The sequence below is a fragment of the Aphelocoma coerulescens genome, chromosome 15 (assembly GCF_041296385.1).
Source record: "Aphelocoma coerulescens isolate FSJ_1873_10779 chromosome 15, UR_Acoe_1.0, whole genome shotgun sequence".
Lineage (NCBI taxonomy): Eukaryota > Metazoa > Chordata > Aves > Passeriformes > Corvidae > Aphelocoma > Aphelocoma coerulescens.
The window spans coordinates 13,030,388-13,048,775 of record NC_091029.1 but is presented as its reverse complement, the minus strand read 5'-3'; the positions used below and the strand labels follow the sequence as shown (position 1 = coordinate 13,048,775).

Sequence of the window (18,388 nt, the reverse complement as noted above, 5' to 3'; positions counted from 1 at the left end):
AGGAAAGCAGTAAAGGCTTCTGCTTCAAAGTGGAAAAACCTATGGATGCAAGCTCCATGGAAATTTAAATTTGAAAGTTGACTTGTAGAGGTCTAGAAATTTGTGCTTTGTTGCTCTGTAACAAGCCCATTTTTCCCTCCTTACAGCTGCAGACATCCAGCCTGGAATTATCACTTGTAAGTACCTTCAGAGGCTGCAGCTCTGTATCCCAGCACGAATAAGGTCTGTAATTACTGGATTGGATTGAGTTCTGCTGCACAACTGCAGCCCTAAGGTGCCTTTGCAGTGCAGAAATGAAACCTGTCTGCCCATAGCTGATATTCCCCGTTTTTGGAATGTTGCAGGTTAATTTAAGCACAAAGCACATGCCATGAGAACGGGATTGATCCCATCAGGATTTGTACAATTGATTTCCAAGTGCACAACACCTGAACAGGCTTAATGGTTGTGAGAGTCACGTTCTGCCAGCAGTGGAGACGGAGAGATTTAGGGAGGAATCCCTGTGGATGCTGTGGGGAGGCAGTGATGCATTTGTAGGAAGCAGTGGGATCGTGGTGAGGAGCTTCCCTCTGTCACAAGGCTGCTGTGCTGAGCCTGGGGGTGTCACAGGGTCAGGCTGGGGGGGAACATAATCATGGAATCATGGAATGGCCTGGGTGGGAAGGGACCTTAAAGCCCATCCAGTGCCACCCCTGCCATGGGCAGGGACACCTCCCACTGTCCCAGGCTGCTCCAAGCCCCAATGTCCAGCCTGGCCTTGGACACTGCCAGGGATCCAGGGGCAGCCCCAGCTGCTCTGGGCACCCTGTGCCAGGGCCTGCCCACCCTGCCAGGGAACAATTCCTTCCCAATATCCCATCCAGCCCTGCCCTCTGGCAGTGGGAAGCCATTCCCTGTGTCCTGTCCCTCCATGCCTTGTCCCCAGTCCCTCTCCAGCTCTCCTGGAGCCCCTTTAGGCACTGGGACAGGGGTCTGGAGATCCATGGGGCTCTGAGGTCTCCCTGGAGCCTTCTCCTCTCCAAGCTGAACAATCCTAATTCTTTCAGCCTTAATGTAGTGAGGTTTTAATGTTGGCAACTTGGTCCAAAGTGTTTCCATGAAGATTTACAATTTCTGTAGTTTAAGGAAGGAATAATTTGTAAAGTAGCTAAAACACCAGTATTAAGTCTGGCATTGCCCTGAAGTGAGGCACAGAGGGTACAGAGGGAATTAGAGTTTTGTTTGACATTCTAGACATCATCCTTCAAATATTTATGTTGTTTTCCACTGGCTTTGTAAAGGAAATAAGTTAAATATAGTGAGCTCTTTGTCCCATGGAGCATGTACATAAACACCACTGGCAGCATAAGGTGCAATTTTAATTTCCAAATTCAAAATATACCATTGCCATTATACCATATAATAGACCATTATACCATTAGGTGTAGTCTTGTCTTAATTTACAAATCGGTTTATTTATGGAACTGCTGGTTTGATGTAAACCCAGCAGAGGTGCTTAAAATCCCTGGGTGGGATCAGTGCAGTCCTGTGGTGGCAGTTTGTGGGGACACATCCTGCTGCTGCACCTTTATCCCTTAAACACAACCTCATGAGAAGCATTTGTGCCGTGCCAGGTCTCTATAAAAAGAATCTGCTCCCATGTGCAAGTGTTGGAGTCGGAACAGCTTAGCTTAAGTGAGCCTGGATGCGATGTGATCCCGCTCCCTCACTTGGGAAAAGGGCATCGTGCTGCTTTTTGCTGCTCTGTGCTCCTTAATATCATGGAATCCTGGAATGTCCTGAGTTGGGAGGGACCCACAAGGATCACTGAAGTCCAGCTCCTGGAATATGTTCATATGGGAGAATTCCCTACAGCCTGGCTTCTGTCTCCTCTTACAGCATTTTTAAAAATCTCTGATAATAGGTACAAAAATGAAGGTTTAAACATGCTTTTCTTCCTGCAGAAGATTAAAGAAATAAAAATAGGTAGAGAAGGTAAGAAAAATGAGTTTTCAAGCAGTTTGGTGGATCTTGGGAAGAAAGGAGGAGGATGGTCACAGCTTTATTTGTCCCCTTCATGAAATCGGGCTCTGGAAACCAGCTGAGCTCTTCCTTCTCTCTTGGGACACTTCCCGTGTCCTCCCTTGCGTGCTTTGGGCTCCTCTGGTGGAATCCTTCCAGCTGCTGAACCTGCCAGGGTGAGACCCCCAGGGCTGAGGGTCCTTCTGCAGGAGAGAGGGGCCATGAGTCACTTCTTGGAGTCATTCAAGGAGCACGTGGATGCAGAGAGTGGCTTCTAGGCCAAACTTGGCCTTTTATCTGTTTAAATATTTGTATAAACAGGTGCTCTTCACCACATGAGAGTTTAAAACTGGAGAGCAACATTCATCTCCCTGCTGTTGGCTGGAGAAGATGAAAAGCTTTGGAAAAGCTCCGGAGAGCTGGATTCCTTGTGGTGCTGGCTGCACTTCTGGTGTTTGTTTGTTGTCTCACACCTCACTGGGAGCGTGGATCACTGCATGGATCCTGCTGGGATGTGTGGCAAATCTCTCTGCTTCTCCTGGTTTCCCTGTTTTCCTGTACTGGCAAAGCACCCAGCCTGTGTGTGGTACCTCTCTGCTTCCTTCCTCGGGTGGGATTTGTCCTGATGAGCAGCCAGAACCCTCCATTCTATCCCAACTGTCTGGTTTTGCAGTTGTTGGAGAGGCAGGGGAAGAGGTGTTCTGTGGAAGGAAGTGTTGGATGCGGCTCCTATGGAAATGAAAGCTGCTGAGGGCTAAAAATAAACCATTCCCAGCACTGTCCCTGTGATGGGAACTGGGAACTGCTGGACACGAGCTCTTGGGGACAGAGGGTTTTAATGTCCTCTGTGAAGGGCCTGGGTTGCAGTGGGATTTTGGGAGCTCCTGGCACAATGCCGCTGCTTCTCAGGAGCCTGAGCAGCTGAGGGGGTTGTGGAGTTGTCTGGCCAAGCAACGTGTAAAATTGGGGATTTTCTCATGAAAAAAACAACAGCTAAAGGGGCTCCAGGAGAGCTGGAGAGGGAGTGCAGACAAGGGCCTGGAGTGACAGGACATGAGGGAATGGCTTAAAGCTGGAAAAGAGTAGATTTAGATTGGATATTAAAAGGGAATTGTTCCCTGTGAGGGTGGGCAGGCCCTGGCACAGGGTGCCCAGAGCAGCTGTGGCTGCCCCTGGATCCCTGGCAGTGTCCAAGGCCAGGCTGGACATTGGGGCTTGGAGCAGCCTGGGACAGTGGGATGTGTCCCTGCCCATGGCAGGGGTGGCACTGGATGGGCTTTAAGGTCCCTTCCCACCCAAACCATTCCATGATTCTGTTGATTGCTTATTTGCCTTTGTGCATCCAGCAGGCTGCTTTGGAAGCCCTTTGACTTCCCAGAGTGGCTGCTGGAATGGGAAGGAGTGACTTTGGATAAAGTGCTGATGCTGCTTTGTGGATGTGAACCTTTCCTGCGTGGAGGAAAGGGGTGGGATGGCAGCTGCGTGTTCCTGGGAGCTGTGAAGGTGTCCTGTGCAGGGAGATGATGGCCAGGCTTGGCTGCAGCTAGGGGAGCATGAAGGGGGTGGGAGTGAAGGGCAGGACTCAGATTGTGCTGAAACAACTCAAATATTTCTGCATTAAAACCTCTGAGCATTTATTGCACCATGCAAGTTGTCTTGCAACACAATGCACTGAAATAACACTGAGAGTCTGGTCTGAGCCTTGGGAAATTGGCTGAAAGCTGCAACTCATCCTTGTCTATGCGTGAGAGCCGTCCCTTGTGAAGGTCAATGACTTTCCCTTCCCTCTTGGCTGTTCCTGGTAACCCACAGTCAATATCCGTAGGGTTTTTGCAGAAAATGTGCGGCCCTGAACCCTGATCCCAGAGCATGTCTTGGATTACAGATTTATGGAATGGTTTCAATTGGAAGGGAATTGAAATAGCATCTTGTCCAACCATGCCATGGGCAGGGACACCTTCCACTGTCCCAGGCTGCTCCAAGCCCCAATGTCCAGCCTGGCCTTGGGCACTGCCAGGGATCCAGGGGCAGCCACGGCTGCTCTGGGCACCCTGTGCCAGGGCCTCCCCACCCTGCCAGGGAACAATTCCTTCCCAATATCCCACTTATCCCTGCCCTCTGGCAGTTGGAAGCCATTCCCCCTTGTGCTGGCACTGAGGCTCAATGCAGAAGGACACTGGGTCTTGCAGTGAAGCAGCTGGGATGTGCCAGACCTGTTCCCAAGGTGTTGGCCAAGATCACTTGGGCACCTGCAAGATTTGATCCAAGAGCTCCCTCAGTCCCAGTCATGGCCCAGTAAGTGGTTAACTCTTGAATTCTGTTTTAAATAAAGCTCTTGGCATCTCCAGCAGCTGGAATGCCAGCTGCCAACATTTTTTATTTTATGGGTGGTGTTGTAAGGGATGGGAAAGGTCTTGCACTGTGCCACACTGCCCCTTGGACCCAACTTGCTATGCTGCTTGCATTTCCCTCCATTTCCTCAGTTCTTATGGAAAACCTGCTCTTCCCAGGATTGCTGACCTCCACACTCCTCAGGAGCGTGTCCTGCTAGGACCATCTGATCGTTTCCTGGGTAGTGGAGGTCAGGGAGGTACCCTGTATGCAATACTCAAGTTCATGCTCCCTCCTTCTGCTCTCCAGTAGTGATTTCCTGCCCACTGGAATCTGTTCTGGAAGCAGGCAGCTGCCTCCACTGACCACTGCCCCGGGGGGTGACTGCTCCCAGAAGCAGGATATGCTGATTGTAGAGCTGAGCATGGATTTGTCACGGAATAACGTTCTGGGTGGTCACAGGAGGCTGCAGAAGCTGCTGCTCTTGGCTGGCGTTGGGTGTTTGCCTTGAGCAGAGGCAGCTGCGTGTCCTGTTCAGGGAAAAGATGGAACTGGAGGAACCTCTGTCCACATCTGCACTGGACACACACCTGAAACCTGCCTCCATGCAAACCTGTAGGAAAGTGGTTGTTGAACTGAGGATTTCACAGTCAAGGGCTGAGAAGCAACAGTTCAGATGTTAAAGATGAAGTTTTATCTTTCTTCTCGTGCCTTAAAATAGAGGAAAAAATATATTTATGCAACCATGTGGGCTTTGCATCCGGATATCTATCCTTAGGGAATACTTCATCCAGAAAGAGTTTCTGCATCTAGATATCTATCCCTGAGAAATGCCTCATCCACACAGAGATCCTGGGCTATAATTGAGCATTGTTTGAAAGCTGGCAAGAAGTCAGGAGCGCGATGACTTTAGAGTGATGTTTGAGGTCACAGGCTGTAATTTATGTGCTGTCTCTGAGGGAAATTTATTGGCTACTGAAAACATTAACATTGACAGTAACTTGCAGAAGAGAGAGATGCTTGCAGCATGGAAAAATTCTTGGAAGTGAGCTGTTCTACCCACCCTCAGTCTCGGAAAGATGGGATAAGTCTTGTGCTTGAAGCAAATGCATCCCTAAAGTCTGCAGTCTGGAAAACCAGGAATTTTTAACCAGTCTGAATATTGTAAATGAGATGGGAATTGGTGGTTTAGGAATAAGAATTGGGTTTTAATGTTGACTCTCTGTGCCCTGTGTGCTATTATGTCCTTATGTGGTGGTGAGAAAAGGTAAACACGAGTTGACTGTGGCTGATCTTTATGCTGATCATTTAACACAATTCCCAAGGGCTGAAGGACCAGTAAAAACTTGAAAGCAGAGGCTGTAATGAGAAAAATGACTGCTTGAGGCTCTCATCTGCTGCAGTGCATTTATTTCTTGTGCAGTAAACAGCATTTGTCAAGTGAACCTTGTGTGTGGTCACGCCTTGTTCATTCTTGCTTAAAAATGAGCCAGCGAGCACGTGAGTTAGGCCTGGCCCAGGTCCTGGGTTATCCTGATGGCTGTGGAGGTGATGGGATCTGGACCAGACCTTCCATGACTGATGTGATATCACTGTTGTGATAAACTCAACAGCAGCTGAAAGTCTTGGTGGGTTTTTGCCCCAAAGCCTTGGTGGGATTTTCCATGTCTGGATCTTTGGCATTTTAGTTTGGAAGGTAAAGAAAACAACAAACTGGGGTGACTGGGGGGCTTCCTCTGGTGTTTTTGGAAGCTCCATGAGCAGAGCCCGGCTCCCCACAGCCATTCCCAGCTCCATGCCAGGATCCATCTCCCACAGCCATTCCCAGATCCGTGCCCAGGATCCATCTCCCCACAGCCATTCCCAGCTCCCTGCCCAGGATCCATCTCCCACAGCCATTCCCAGCTCCATGCCAGGATCCATCTCCCACAGCCATTCCCAGCTCCATGCCAGGATCCATCTCCCACAGCCATTCCCAGCTCCATGCCCAGGACCCAGCTCCCACAGCCATTCCCAGCTCCATGCCCCGGATCCATCTCCCACAGCCATTCCCAGCTCCATGCCTAGGATCCATCTCCCACAGCCATTCCCAGCTCCATGCCCAGGACCCAGCTCCCACAGCCATTCCCAGCTCCATGTGCAGAGCCCGGCTCCCCACAGCCATTCCCATCTCCATGCCCAGGACCCAGCTCCCCACAGCCATTCCCAGCTCCATGCCAGGATCCATCTCCCACAGCCATTCCCAGCTCCATGCCCAGGATCCATCTCCCACAGCCATTCCCAGCTCCGTGCCCAGGATCCATCTCCCACAGCCATTCCCAGCTCCATGCCAGGATCCATCTCCCACAGCCATTCCCAGCTCCATGCCCAGGACCCATCTCCCACAGCCATTCCCAGCTCCATGTGCAGAGCCCGGCTCCCCACAGCCATTCCCAGCTCCGTTCCCAGGACCCAGCTCCCACAGCCATTCCCAGATCCGTGCCCAGGATCCATCTCCCACAGCCATTCCCAGCTCCATGCCAGGGTCCATCTCCCACAGCCATTCCCAGATCCGTGCCCAGGATCCATCTCCCCACAGCCATTCCCAGATCCGTGCCCAGGATCCATCTCCCACAGCCATTCCCAGCTCCCTGCCCAGGATCCATCTCCCACAGCCATTCCCAGCTCCATGCCAGGATCCATCTCCCACAGCCATTCCCAGCTCCGTGCCCAGGATCCATCTCCCACAGCCATTCCCAGCTCCATGCCAGGATCCAGCTCCCACAGCCATTCCCAGCTCCATGCCCAGGACCCAGCTCCCACAGCCATTCCCAGCTCCATGCCAGGATCCATCTCCCACAGCCATTCCCAGCTCCATGCCAGGATCCAGCTCCCACAGCCATTCCCAGCTCCCTGCCCAGGATCCATCTCCCACAGCCATTCCCAGCTCCATGCCCAGGATCCATCTCCCACAGCCATTCCCAGCTCCATGCCCAGGACCCAGCTCCCACAGCCATTCCCAGCTCCATGCCCTGGATCCATCTCCCACAGCCATTCCCAGCTCCATGCCCAGGATCCATCTCCCACAGCCATTCCCAGCTCCATGCCCAGGACCCAGCTCCCACAGCCATTCCCAGCTCCATGCCCAGGATCCAGCTCCCACAGCCATTCCCAGATCCGTGCCCAGGATCCAGCTCCCACAGCCATTCCCAGATCCGTGCCCAGGATCCATCTCCCACAGCCATTCCCAGCTCCATGCCCAGGATCCATCTCCCACAGCCATTCCCAGCTCCATGCCCAGGACCCAGCTCCCCCAGCCATTCCCAGCTCCATGCCAGGATCCATCTCCCACAGCCATTCCCAGCTCCATGCCCAGGACCCAGCTCCCCCAGCCATTCCCAGCTCCATGCCAGGATCCATCTCCCACAGCCATTCCCAGCTCCATGCCAGGATCCATCTCCCACAGCCATTCCCAGCTCCATGCCCAGGATCCATCTCCCACAGCCATTCCCAGCTCCATGCCCAGGATCCATCTCCCACAGCCATTCCCAGCTCCGTGCCCAGGATCCATTTCCCACAGCCATTCCCAGATCCGTGCCCAGGACCCAGCTCCCACAGCCATTCCCAGATCCGTGCCCAGGACCCAGCTCCCACAGCCATTCCCATCTCCATGCCCAGGACCCAGCTCCCACAGCCATTCCCAGCTCCATGCCCAGGACCCAGCTCCCACAGCCATTCCCAGCTCCGTTCCCAGGACCCAGCTCCCACAGCCATTCCCATCTCCATGCCCAGGACCCAGCTCCCACAGCCATTCCCAGCTCCATGCCAGGATCCATCTCCCACAGCCATTCCCAGATCCGTGCCCAGGACCCAGCTCAGCAGTGGCTCTGCCGAAGCTGCTGAGCTGGTGGTTTGGTTTCTGGGCTATGAGGGACACCAGTGTCCCTGTGCTGGGTCAGCTGCCACCAAGGACACGCTCTCAGAGCATTTCCTTCTGGTCACGTACTGAGACACTTTCCCCACGCCGAGCTCCTTTAATTCTGCTCTTTCAGGAAGGGGAGGAGTGAAAGCCCTTTTTGGGGAGCTGCAGGGTGGGAGCGAGGCCGGGGTCGTTCTGTGTCACACCAGCTCACACCTGTGCCCTGCAGAGCTGAGGGATGGTGGAACAGGTGAAGCCCCAAAGCAGCGCCTCCTGGAGCTGTTTGGGATGCCCATGTTTGCAGGGCCGATATCCTTATCAGCCAGGGCCACCCCGGCCTCTCCAGAGGTGCAGAGGAGATAGCATGACGTGGTGGGAGGAGTGGGAGTGCTTGCTGGTAATTTTTTTAACATTAGTGTCATGGTTTAGCATAGTTTAGGTTTTTAGTTAAAGAGGGCTCCATCAGCCACGGAAGTGATTCTTTGCAAAGAGGTACTTACAGCTTCCTCTAGACCTGACAGAACCAATGGCTAGTTTGAATATTGGCAACTTTTTAAAGCCACTTAAGAAGCTTGACACGGCTCTGTGATCCACATTTAAGAACGAGCAGAGCCCGGGAAAGCTCTCTTGCTTCTGGCTTTTGGACAGGTAACTGGGGGCCTGCGGTGCGGCTTGGCTGAGATCTCAGCTGCTTCTGCTCGCTGGACACCCGGCACAGCCCCTCAGTGCGGGCCGGGCCGGCCGGGAGACAGCCACCCCACAGCCCCCACAGCCCTGCTCCGTGCGAGCCAGCCCCCACAGCCCCCACAGCCCTGCTCCGTGCAGGCAGCTCCCACAGCCCTGCTCCGTGCGAGCCAGCCCCCACAGCCCTGCTCCGTGCAGGCAGCTCCCACAGCCCTGCTCCGTGCGAGCCAGCCCCCACAGCCCTGCTCCGTGCAGGCAGCCCCCACAGCCCCCACAGCCCTGCTCCGTGCAGGCAGCCCCCACAGCCCCCACAGCCCTGCTCGGTGCAGGCAGCTCCCACAGCCCTGCTCCATGCAGACAGCCCCCACAGCCCTGCTCCGTGCGAGCCAGCCCCCACAGCCCTGTTCCATGCAGGCAGCTCCCACAGCCCTGCTCCATGCAGGCAGCCCCCACAGCCCTGCTCCGTGCAGGCAGCCCCTACAGCCCCCACAGCCCTGCTCCATGCAGGCAGCCCCCACAGCCCCCACAGCCCTGCTCCGTGCAGGCAGCCCCCACAGCCCCCACAGCCCTGCTCCGTGCGAGCCAGCCCCCACAGCCCCCACAGCCCTGCTCCATGCGAGCCAGCCCCCACAGCCCTGCTCCGTGCAGGCAGCTCCCACAGCCCTGCTCCGTGCGAGCCAGCCCCCACAGCCCTGCTCCGTGCAGGCAGCCCCCACAGCCCTGCTCCGTGCAGGCAGCCCCCACAGCCCTGCTCCGTGCAGGCAGCTCCCACAGCCCTGCTCCGTGCAGGCAGCTCCCACAGCCCTGCTCCGTGCAGGCAGCCCCTACAGCCCCCACAGCCCTGCTCCATGCAGGCAGCCCCCACAGCCCCCACAGCCCTGCTCCATGCAGGCAGCTCCCACAGCCCTGCTCCATGCAGGCAGCCCCCACAGCCCCCACAGCCCTGCTCCATGCAGGCAGCCCCCACAGCCCTGCTCCATGCAGGCAGCTCCCACAGCCCCCACAGCCCTGCTCCGTGCAGGCAGCCCCCACAGCCCTGCTCCATGCAGGCAGCTCCCACAGCCCCCACAGCCCTGCTCCATGCAGGCAGCTCCCACAGCCCTGCTCCATGCAGGCAGCTCCCACAGCCCCCACAGCCCTGCTCCATGCAGGCAGCCCCGTGGCTCGGCCAGGCCCTCCCAGTGCGGCTGCTGAAATAAAATGCTACACCGAAACAAGCTCCAGCCACCACCCAGCAGGAATTAGGTGACCAACAGCAGAAGGCAAGTTCCAGCTGCAAGGCCTGGGTGAGATGAACTCTCTTAGTGCTGCTGTAAGATTCTCCAGAACAGATGAGGCCTGTAGACATCAATCCTCTCCTGAGTCAGAGGAGAAGGGAAGGTGAAGAACGTGAAGAGAACACCATAAAGACACCACAGTCAGTGAAGAAGGAAGAGCTGAAACCCCGAGAGAGGAGAAAGAGGAGATGCTTCCATCTTAAAAGCTGAAATTCTGTTGTAAAGCTCTGGTGGTGATGGACTGTGATACATCAGAGTACCCGTTGTAATTTCATGAAAGCATGGAGGGTGGAGCGTTCAAACTGCAATTGTGAGCAAAAGTATCTGTGCTGAAACAAGCAAATGTTGAAGTAGCTGTGATTTGATGATAAGCTTGAACAGAGAGGTGAAAGTGATGAAGACCCTTGCTCCCAGGGAAGGAGAAGACCTCTGTTCCTAGAGATAGAAGTGATGAGGACCCTTTTTGCTCCCAGAGAAGAAGATCTCTGTTCGTAGAGATGAAATGCTTCCAGAGATGGGTGAAGAGGACCTTTGCTTCTGAGCAGCTCAACCTTACACTGGTACCCCAGTAGCTCAAGATTGGACCCTGGAAAGCAGTTGTGGGAAAGCTGTAAGTCGGGGGAAGGGACTCTCACGTGCGAGCAGAGAACCAGCCCGGGCGGCCATCTCGCTGTGATACTGAAGCCACGAGAGAACTTCCTGGGGAGATGTCTCCATAGCATGAGCAAGAGAGACTCCTCTCCCTAAGTGAACTGAACAAGGTTATTATAGAGGTGGTAACCTGACTGAAAATCTCAAGGGTTGTCTTTTTATGTTGTCAGTGGGAGAAGGGAGAAAGGTGGAGGGAGGAAAAGTGTTCTGAAGGTTTGGTCTGACTTTTTTTCCTTTCTTTTAGGTCTGTTAATAAACTTCTTTATAGTCTTTAAGTTTTGTGCCTGCTTTGCTTCCTCCTAATTCTTATCTCACAGAAGGAAAGTAAGTAAGTAATGGGTATTTTGAACCAAACCACTACACTTAATTGGTGTTTCTGCCCAGTTTACGAACTGAACCTGCTACAATTAGTTGGGTTTTTTTTTTTCTCTCCATAAAAATCCCAACACAAAGTCTCTTTGCCAACCGTATCTGCTGATATCTGCACTATGGCTTAGTTTATCTCTTGGCCACTGCTGAGGTTTCCTGGCAGAAGACTTGCACCATGCACACGAGAGAGGCAGAAATGTGGTATAAAAGCCAATCCTGGAGGTGTGCAGCAGGATGGGCTGATTTTAGGGTATCCTTGTGTTTGGGGTGGGAGTCTTGTCAGTGGGAGCACTGCAGAAACAACACTGAGGAATGAGGGGAAGGGAACTGTGCCTTTTGCTGTGATTCTGATTTTGGCAGGGAAAGCTTTTTGAGGTCTGTGTGCATTTGTGCAGGTTTTACACAGATTTTTTAGGGAATGAGCCTCTGTACTTGACACCCAGCTCACATATGTTGTAATTGGGAGGAGCTTGCTCTGTTCCTCAGCCACCCAGCAGCTCTACCGCGATTTTATTTAGGAAAAGAGGTGAGGGGTAGCCTGGGTGTTGTTTTCAGAGCCCCTTCAGCTTGGCAGTGTTGGTTTTCCTGCCCTGAGCACATCTTACACCCATGCACTTCACCAGCAGGAAGTGTTCTGATGGAGCTCTCTCCCATCGGAGATGCTTCTGACCAGGAAGCGCTGGCATTGGCAAGACGTGCTCCTGGGATGTTGCATGGAACCTTCCTGGCAGGCAGTGCCAGGCCCTACACTGTGGCTCTGAGGGAGTTTGTCTGACAAATTTGCTGCCCTGAGCTCCTCTGGAGGCTTTTTCCCTCTCTGAAGCACAGAGAGACAAGGGCTGTTTGTAAATGATCTGGAGCAGAAGGCATCTTCCAGGTTTTCCCTTGTCCCTTCACTGGGGTGGGTATTGCAGCCAAATCAGAGTGGAAAAGCACTGGAGAAAGGAGTGGGAATTGCAGATCGCTGTGCTTACTGCTTGCTTACAGAAGAGCTGTATGGCCAAGTCTTCCTTAAATCCATGCTTGGGTGGTGTTGCTGAGGCTCTTTGGTGTTGGGTCGTAGCGTGGGCAGGGGTTTGTCCCAGCTTGGGAAGCTGCTGGATAGGTGGTGGGGGAATATTCCCGTGATCTGTGGAGCTGGTGAGTACCCGAGCTGCAGACATCCCTCAGGCAGGTGAGGATTGCAGCCAGGATTGCATCCCTCTGGTTGACAGGGATTTCAGCCTGGATTCATCCCTCTGGCTGGTGAGGGTTGCAGCCTGGATTGCAGCCAGGATTGCATCCCCCTGCTTGACAGGGATTTCAGCCTGGATTCATCCCTCTGACTGGTGAGGGTTGCAGCCAGGATTGCAGCCTGGATTGCATCCCTCTGGCTGGTGAGGATTGCAGCCTGGATTGCAGCCAGGATTGCAGGCTTTCCCTTAACCCTGATCATTCCCAATCCGTGCCCATCCTGACTGCAGTCAGTTGCAGATTAGTTGGCCTTTAAATGGAACTAAATCGTGTGTTTTTACAGCAATCTCAGCCTAACACTTGCCATGTGCTTGTTTGGGGTCGGTTTGTACTTCCTTGGGTTTTGGGGAAGGCAAAAAGAGGAAGGAAAGGGATTATCTGAGCTGTTTGTCACATGGAGCTTGTGGTTTGTGAGAGTCCTGCTGAACCAGCTGTGATGTGCTGAACTCACTGGGAAAACATCTCTGGAGCCACGTGCCTGCTTCCCCTTGGATATTTGAGTTCTGGGATTGAGTTGTCATAAACCCGCTTTTTCCTTGAACCCGGGGAGAGTAATAGCCCCAAGAGGGTTGGTTTCAGTGTTCTGTGCCCTGACTTCAGGCATGTGAGCTCAAATTCAAGTGCTTTTTGGGATTTCTCACGCCTTAAAGGGATGCAGAGATTTCACTGGCTTTAAACCCTCAATAACTGAACAAAGGACATGGGAAATCTCAGTTTATTGGGAAATGTGCCTTGCAGCACTTGTGCAGGTGGGCTCGTTGTATCTAATAGTTCAAGGATTGAGTGTGGGGTGGGGGTGACAGGGAATTCAAGCACCAGATGTGGGCATGGATGCTCTGGAAGCAGGAGCTGAGCCATGAGGGAGCTGTTGTGCTGCGCGGGTGATGCCGGGAGGGGGTGGTGGCACAACAGCCTTTTGTTGCCAGCGAGCAATGGGGAATGCAGATCCTGTCCCTGAGCCCTGTGGGAATGCTGTGAAGGATGGGAGAGCTCAACCCAACCCAGATAGCCTTGGTAGACTCTGGATTCTGCATGGAAATCCTTGGGCCTTGTCCTGCATCCTGTGGGAAGAGCGAGCTGTGCTGCTCAGGCACAGCAGGGACTCGGGGCTGTGGCATCTCTTGTGTGCTGCCTCCCACTCTCAGGAAGGAAATAGAATACTGTCCCCAGCTACTGAATTGTCCAGTTCTGCCTGGTTTGTTCCCTGTCCTTGATTTCTCTCCTTCCCTCTGCCTGCAGCAGTCCTTGCACCTGGCTCCAAAGGGCATTTCCCAGTTAGGCCACGGGTATAAATATTCCTCTATGGCTGCAGAGCCAATATGTTACAATATTTTCCAGTATGATGAAGAAATGAAGTTTATAAACTGGTTTCTACTTAATCCATAAAAGAAACAGTAGAAAAAACAGGTCTTAATCTCTGAGTCTGGGGAGGTCAGTGGCGTAAGAAGCAGTGAGGGTGTCACAGAACCATGGAATGGTTTGGGTTGGAAGGGACCTTAAAGCTCCTCCAGTCCCACCCCTGCCATGGGCAGGGACACCTCCCACTGTCCCAGGCTGCTCCAAGCCCCAATGTCCAACCTGGCCTTGGACACTGCCAGGGATCCAGGGGCAGCCACAGCTTCTCTGGGCACCCTGTGCCAGGGCCTGCCCACCCTCACAAGAGAGGATTTCTTTCCAATATCCCATCTAATCCTGCTCCTCTCCATGGGAAGCCATTCCCCCTTGTCCCTCTGGGCCCTGGTCCAAAGCCCCTCTCTGTGTGCTTTATGAAGCTGTTGGGTTTGTGCCTTGGGGAAGTGTGTTGGCTCCTGGCTATGTTGGATTGGGTTTTGGGTGTGATCTGCAGCAGTGCAGGAGCTTGGATTTGTAATTCTGTTGAGATCTGACAGCCAAAAAGTGTTTCTGAGCTCCCAGTACAGCGTGGTGGAGGAGCTCACTGGGGAAGTCCCTCGATGTGTCCATTTGCCAGCTCCAGGGATGAACCTGGGGTTGGTGTCCAGCTTCATCCCACATGTGTAGTGACAGTGCTGCTGTGAGGTCTCTGTACCTCACAACCAGACACTCAAAGCCCACTCCAAACAATTTCACTCTCTTCCCTGACAGTTTGTGACTTCCCCTTCTCAAACTCGTCAGATTTCTTATTTTCTCCTTGAATCCTTCCTGAGGGAGGAGGAGCTGGGAGCATCCCTGTTGGCTCTGCCCCTGTGCTGTGTTGGCCATCCAGCTGAATTGTGGGACCCACAGGAACCTGTCTGATTGTACAGGGGAGGCTGTTGCTGGATCTACACTCAACCCCCAAACTTGGACAGCAAAACTTCCTCGGAAAACAAATAACTATGTAAGGGAAGGAAAAAACTCTGAGGTTGTGCAGCAACAGCAGGAGATTTTTCTGGAAATGCTGTTTAAATTGGGAAATATTCGCTGGGTAAACAGTGCCCAGGGAGCTGAGTGGTGCCCTGCAAATGGTCTGGTGTGGCTGCTGGTGCCTCCTGCCTGTTCCAGAGCTCCCAGCAGGTCCCTGTAGGAGCACTCGGTGCTGCTTTCCCAAGGGAAGGCTGAGTCAGAGGCTGGTCATGAGCCATTCTGGATCCTTCTGAGCCGTGCTGGCTCCTGGATAACGCTGGGGTGAAGTCCCTGGAGTGTGTGGTTGGACACTGGGGGGCTCAGATGCAGCCTCTGAACCCCTCAGTGCCCAGATTTCACTTGTGATGTAACAGCAGAGAGTGAAAGCCCAGGTTGAAGGAGACACTGGGGTAAGGAAGACAAAACCTCCTGAGTCTTTAGGAGTCTCTCCTGCTCACCTTGTGCTTCTCTGAGTCTGTCCTGGGGAGCTGGCTGAGTGTGAGCTCTGCAGTGACCTACATTTACACCAGGAACCAGTGACAGGATGGGAATTCAGCATATGGACAGGCTGGGAGAGCTGGGGGTGTTCACCTGGAGAGGAGAAGGCTCCAGGGAGAGCTCAGAGCCCCTTGCAGGGCCTAAAGGGGCTCCAGGAGAGCTGGAGAGGGACTTGGGACAAGGCATGGAGGGACAGGACACAGGGAATGGCTTCCCAGTGCCAGAGGGCAGGGATAGATGGGATATTGGGAAGATACTGTGAGGGTGGGGAGGCCCAGAGAAGCTGTGGCTGCCCCTGGATCCCTGGCAGTGTCCAAGGCCAGGCTGGACACTGGGGCTTGGAGCAGCCTGGGACAGTGGAAGGTGTCCCTGCCCATGGCAGGGGGTGGCACTGGGGTGGGCTTTGAGGTTCCTTCCAACCCAACCCATTCCATAGTTCTGTGATGTAGAATCAGGTGTGCTGGTTTCTGAGGCTGATAGCAGAGCAATGGTTTTGAGATAATCAGGGAAATCTGTAGGACGAGAGCGTGAGTGTATTTCGGGATGTAACTCAAACTGTATTTGGATTTCCCTGTGGAGGTGCCTTAGAACAGGGGTGATACTGGAAACTGGCCTTGCCAGCTTCGAAGGGAAGCCTCAGCTCAGTGTCTGTGTAGCTCCCTGCTGGGTTTTAGGTGGATAATCCAGTTTGGAGACCTGTCCCTCACCACCCCGAGTGTTGCTGGCACCCTTGGGAAGCTGGGACAGAAGGCCACAAGGTCCCTCCAGGTGTCACACCCGCCCTGCTGAACGGGGACGGCTGTTGAGCTGCCAGGATTGCAGGAATGCTCTGGTCCCAGGGCTGCTGGGAGCTCCCTGACCTCCTATGGCTGCTGAGGCTGGAATTCTGCTGTGCCTGGGATGCAGGGACAGCCTCGGTTCCCTGCTGGGTTCCTCTGCCTGATCCTGTTGGAGCTGTCAGACAAGAAGTTGGGGTTTAGGAGGGACAAGACTACCCAGAATGGTGTGGAGCCTTGCTGGTGGAAAGGAAACTTGAAGAGAAATTCCGTGGTCATCCCTTGTGCTTGTTAAGTGTTGGGAGCAGCGTGTGAGCTGGGGTTGTTCATTCCTTGCTGCGTCCTGTATTAACTTGCAGCAGAGCCACACGGTTATAATTACAAATTCTGTATAAGCAGCATCTTCCCAGCATCCAGAGCTCAATCTCTGGCTGGTGGGATATCACCAAAACCACAGCTGTGGAGCTGGCAGACAAAAACCATTTTATTATTTCCTTTTTACACCTTCTTCTCTTTGCTCTGTAGATAAACCTGTCCTGTGAGCCCTTACAGGGAGATTTGTTGTTTATATCCAGGGAGATTTGGTACAGTTGTTAAAAATCGGGAGCATCTTTCTCCTGCACGGCCTTGGCATGCTGAGCAGCCTCCTGGAGCTCAAGTGTCCCTTCAGAACTGGGAAGCAGGTCTTTAACTTATAATTTGCTGCTCTTTTATGGCACTGCAGCGTGTAGCTGCTCTGTCAGGCTGCAGAATCCAAGTCACTGAAATTCAGACTCCAGGAGTTTTAGACTGAAGCCCTTTTAAGGAACTGATACTGTAAATTGTCTTGTCAAGCTCTCTGTGTTTAGACTTGTGGTGTTAAGGAGCTGAAGCAGCTTTTTCAGTTTTAAAAAAAGGGAGAAATGCTATAAATAATATTTTAAAAAGAAAATCTTTGAAGATTTTTGCAAAATCTGTCATTGTGATGGGCTGGGATACAAGAGCTGTGCTGGGCTGGTAGGTAGGGTGGGTGATGGTGATGCCAGAATTTTCACCAGTCTGAAATTTCTATGACTGTGTTGAAATAAAAAAGGAAAATGTATATTCAGAGCAGCAACATCTGCTGGCTTGGACAAAATCCATGTGGGAATTGGGACCTGTGCATCCAGAAGAGGTTCAACAGCTGAAATAGAGTCTTGCTGGCATCGTGGTAAAGGATATCCATGTTTTTAGAGTAAGGAATCTCCTCTCTGATGATCTTAGCACACCCATAACAACACTGGTCTTGCCACAAGGCTGATTTTGGGGAGAATCCATGACATCTGTCCATGATTCCTGGCCTGCTCTGTCTGGAGCTGGGTGCCCGGGCTGGACAGTGTTGCCTTGGGCTGATCACTCCAGGCTTCCATGGAGCATGTCCTGGTGCTTTGGGGATCTTGCTGCTGGGAGAAGGGATATATTGATGTTGATATGATGTTTGCTGTCCCCTGGCTGGCTGGGTGGGTGCTTTAGTCCTCCCTGTGGTATTTTGGGATATTTTTTCTCTCTGGTGTGTCCTGGCCAGGACTCTCTCCAAGGCTGTCATTCCCCCCCAGCCTCCCATGCACAGCTCTAATTCTGGCTTTCTGAGGGCGAATCCCGGCAGTTTTTGCTCCCTCGCAGAGCTAAAAAATCCCGGAGGCTCAGCTGCCTCCACCTCTGTGTGCTCCATGTCCACGTTTAACCTCTCTCAGCCAGGTGCTGTCCATTACTGTGGGAAGGGGAGAACCAGGAAATCTGTCGGGATCACGTTATGCAAGAGCCCAGTGCGAGCGGTGAATAAGCAGGTGCAGCTGGCCAGGAGGGCTCTGAAGGGCACCTCTGCTTCTTTGCCTGTATGTGGACAGGGGAGATTGCTCTTGGCTCCAGGCTGGGTCAGGTGCCTGCCTTGTATGTGGGTGCTGATTGATAGGAATTGATTTCCCATGCAGATTGGCATGGGAAGGGAGCTCGGAGAGCAGCATCCCAGTCGCCTTGGGTGGGAGAGTGAGGCTGTTTGAACGTCTGCAGTTGATTTAGTGCAGTCACCTTGGAGACCTTTGCTGTGTGGAGAAGAGAGGATGATTTTAGCAGCTCTGTCGAGATGGGAAGGGATCCCTCCTGGGAACACAGTATGAAAGGATGACTTGGGAATGAAAACTGGGACTTGATTCCTTTGAGACCAACTCACCCCCCCGCAAAAAGTGTAACCACGCTGTGCACTGGGTCTGAACTTACCCTGTGGTGCTGAGAGACATGAACTGTAAGTCTTTAGGAGGCACCAAGAGGATTTCATGTCCACATGTTGAGCTTGGATGTGGCTCTGGGAT

The 18,388-nt window shown here is 53.2% G+C and overlaps 1 protein-coding gene across 5 annotated transcripts in view; it reads left to right on the top strand.

The window, feature by feature from the left end:
- Nucleotides 1-18,388, top strand: part of OSBP2 (oxysterol binding protein 2) — a 98,271-nt gene that overhangs the window by 10,240 nt on the left and 69,643 nt on the right. For 2 of the 5 annotated variants that reach the window (XM_069030619.1, XM_069030618.1), the window contains exon 3: nt 147-176. The exons of the other annotated variants lie outside the window; for them this stretch is intronic. In XM_069030619.1, the coding sequence (XP_068886720.1) occupies nt 147-176 (30 nt within the window). The remainder of the gene's footprint in view (nt 1-146; nt 177-18,388) is intronic. 5 annotated transcript variants of the gene reach the window in all.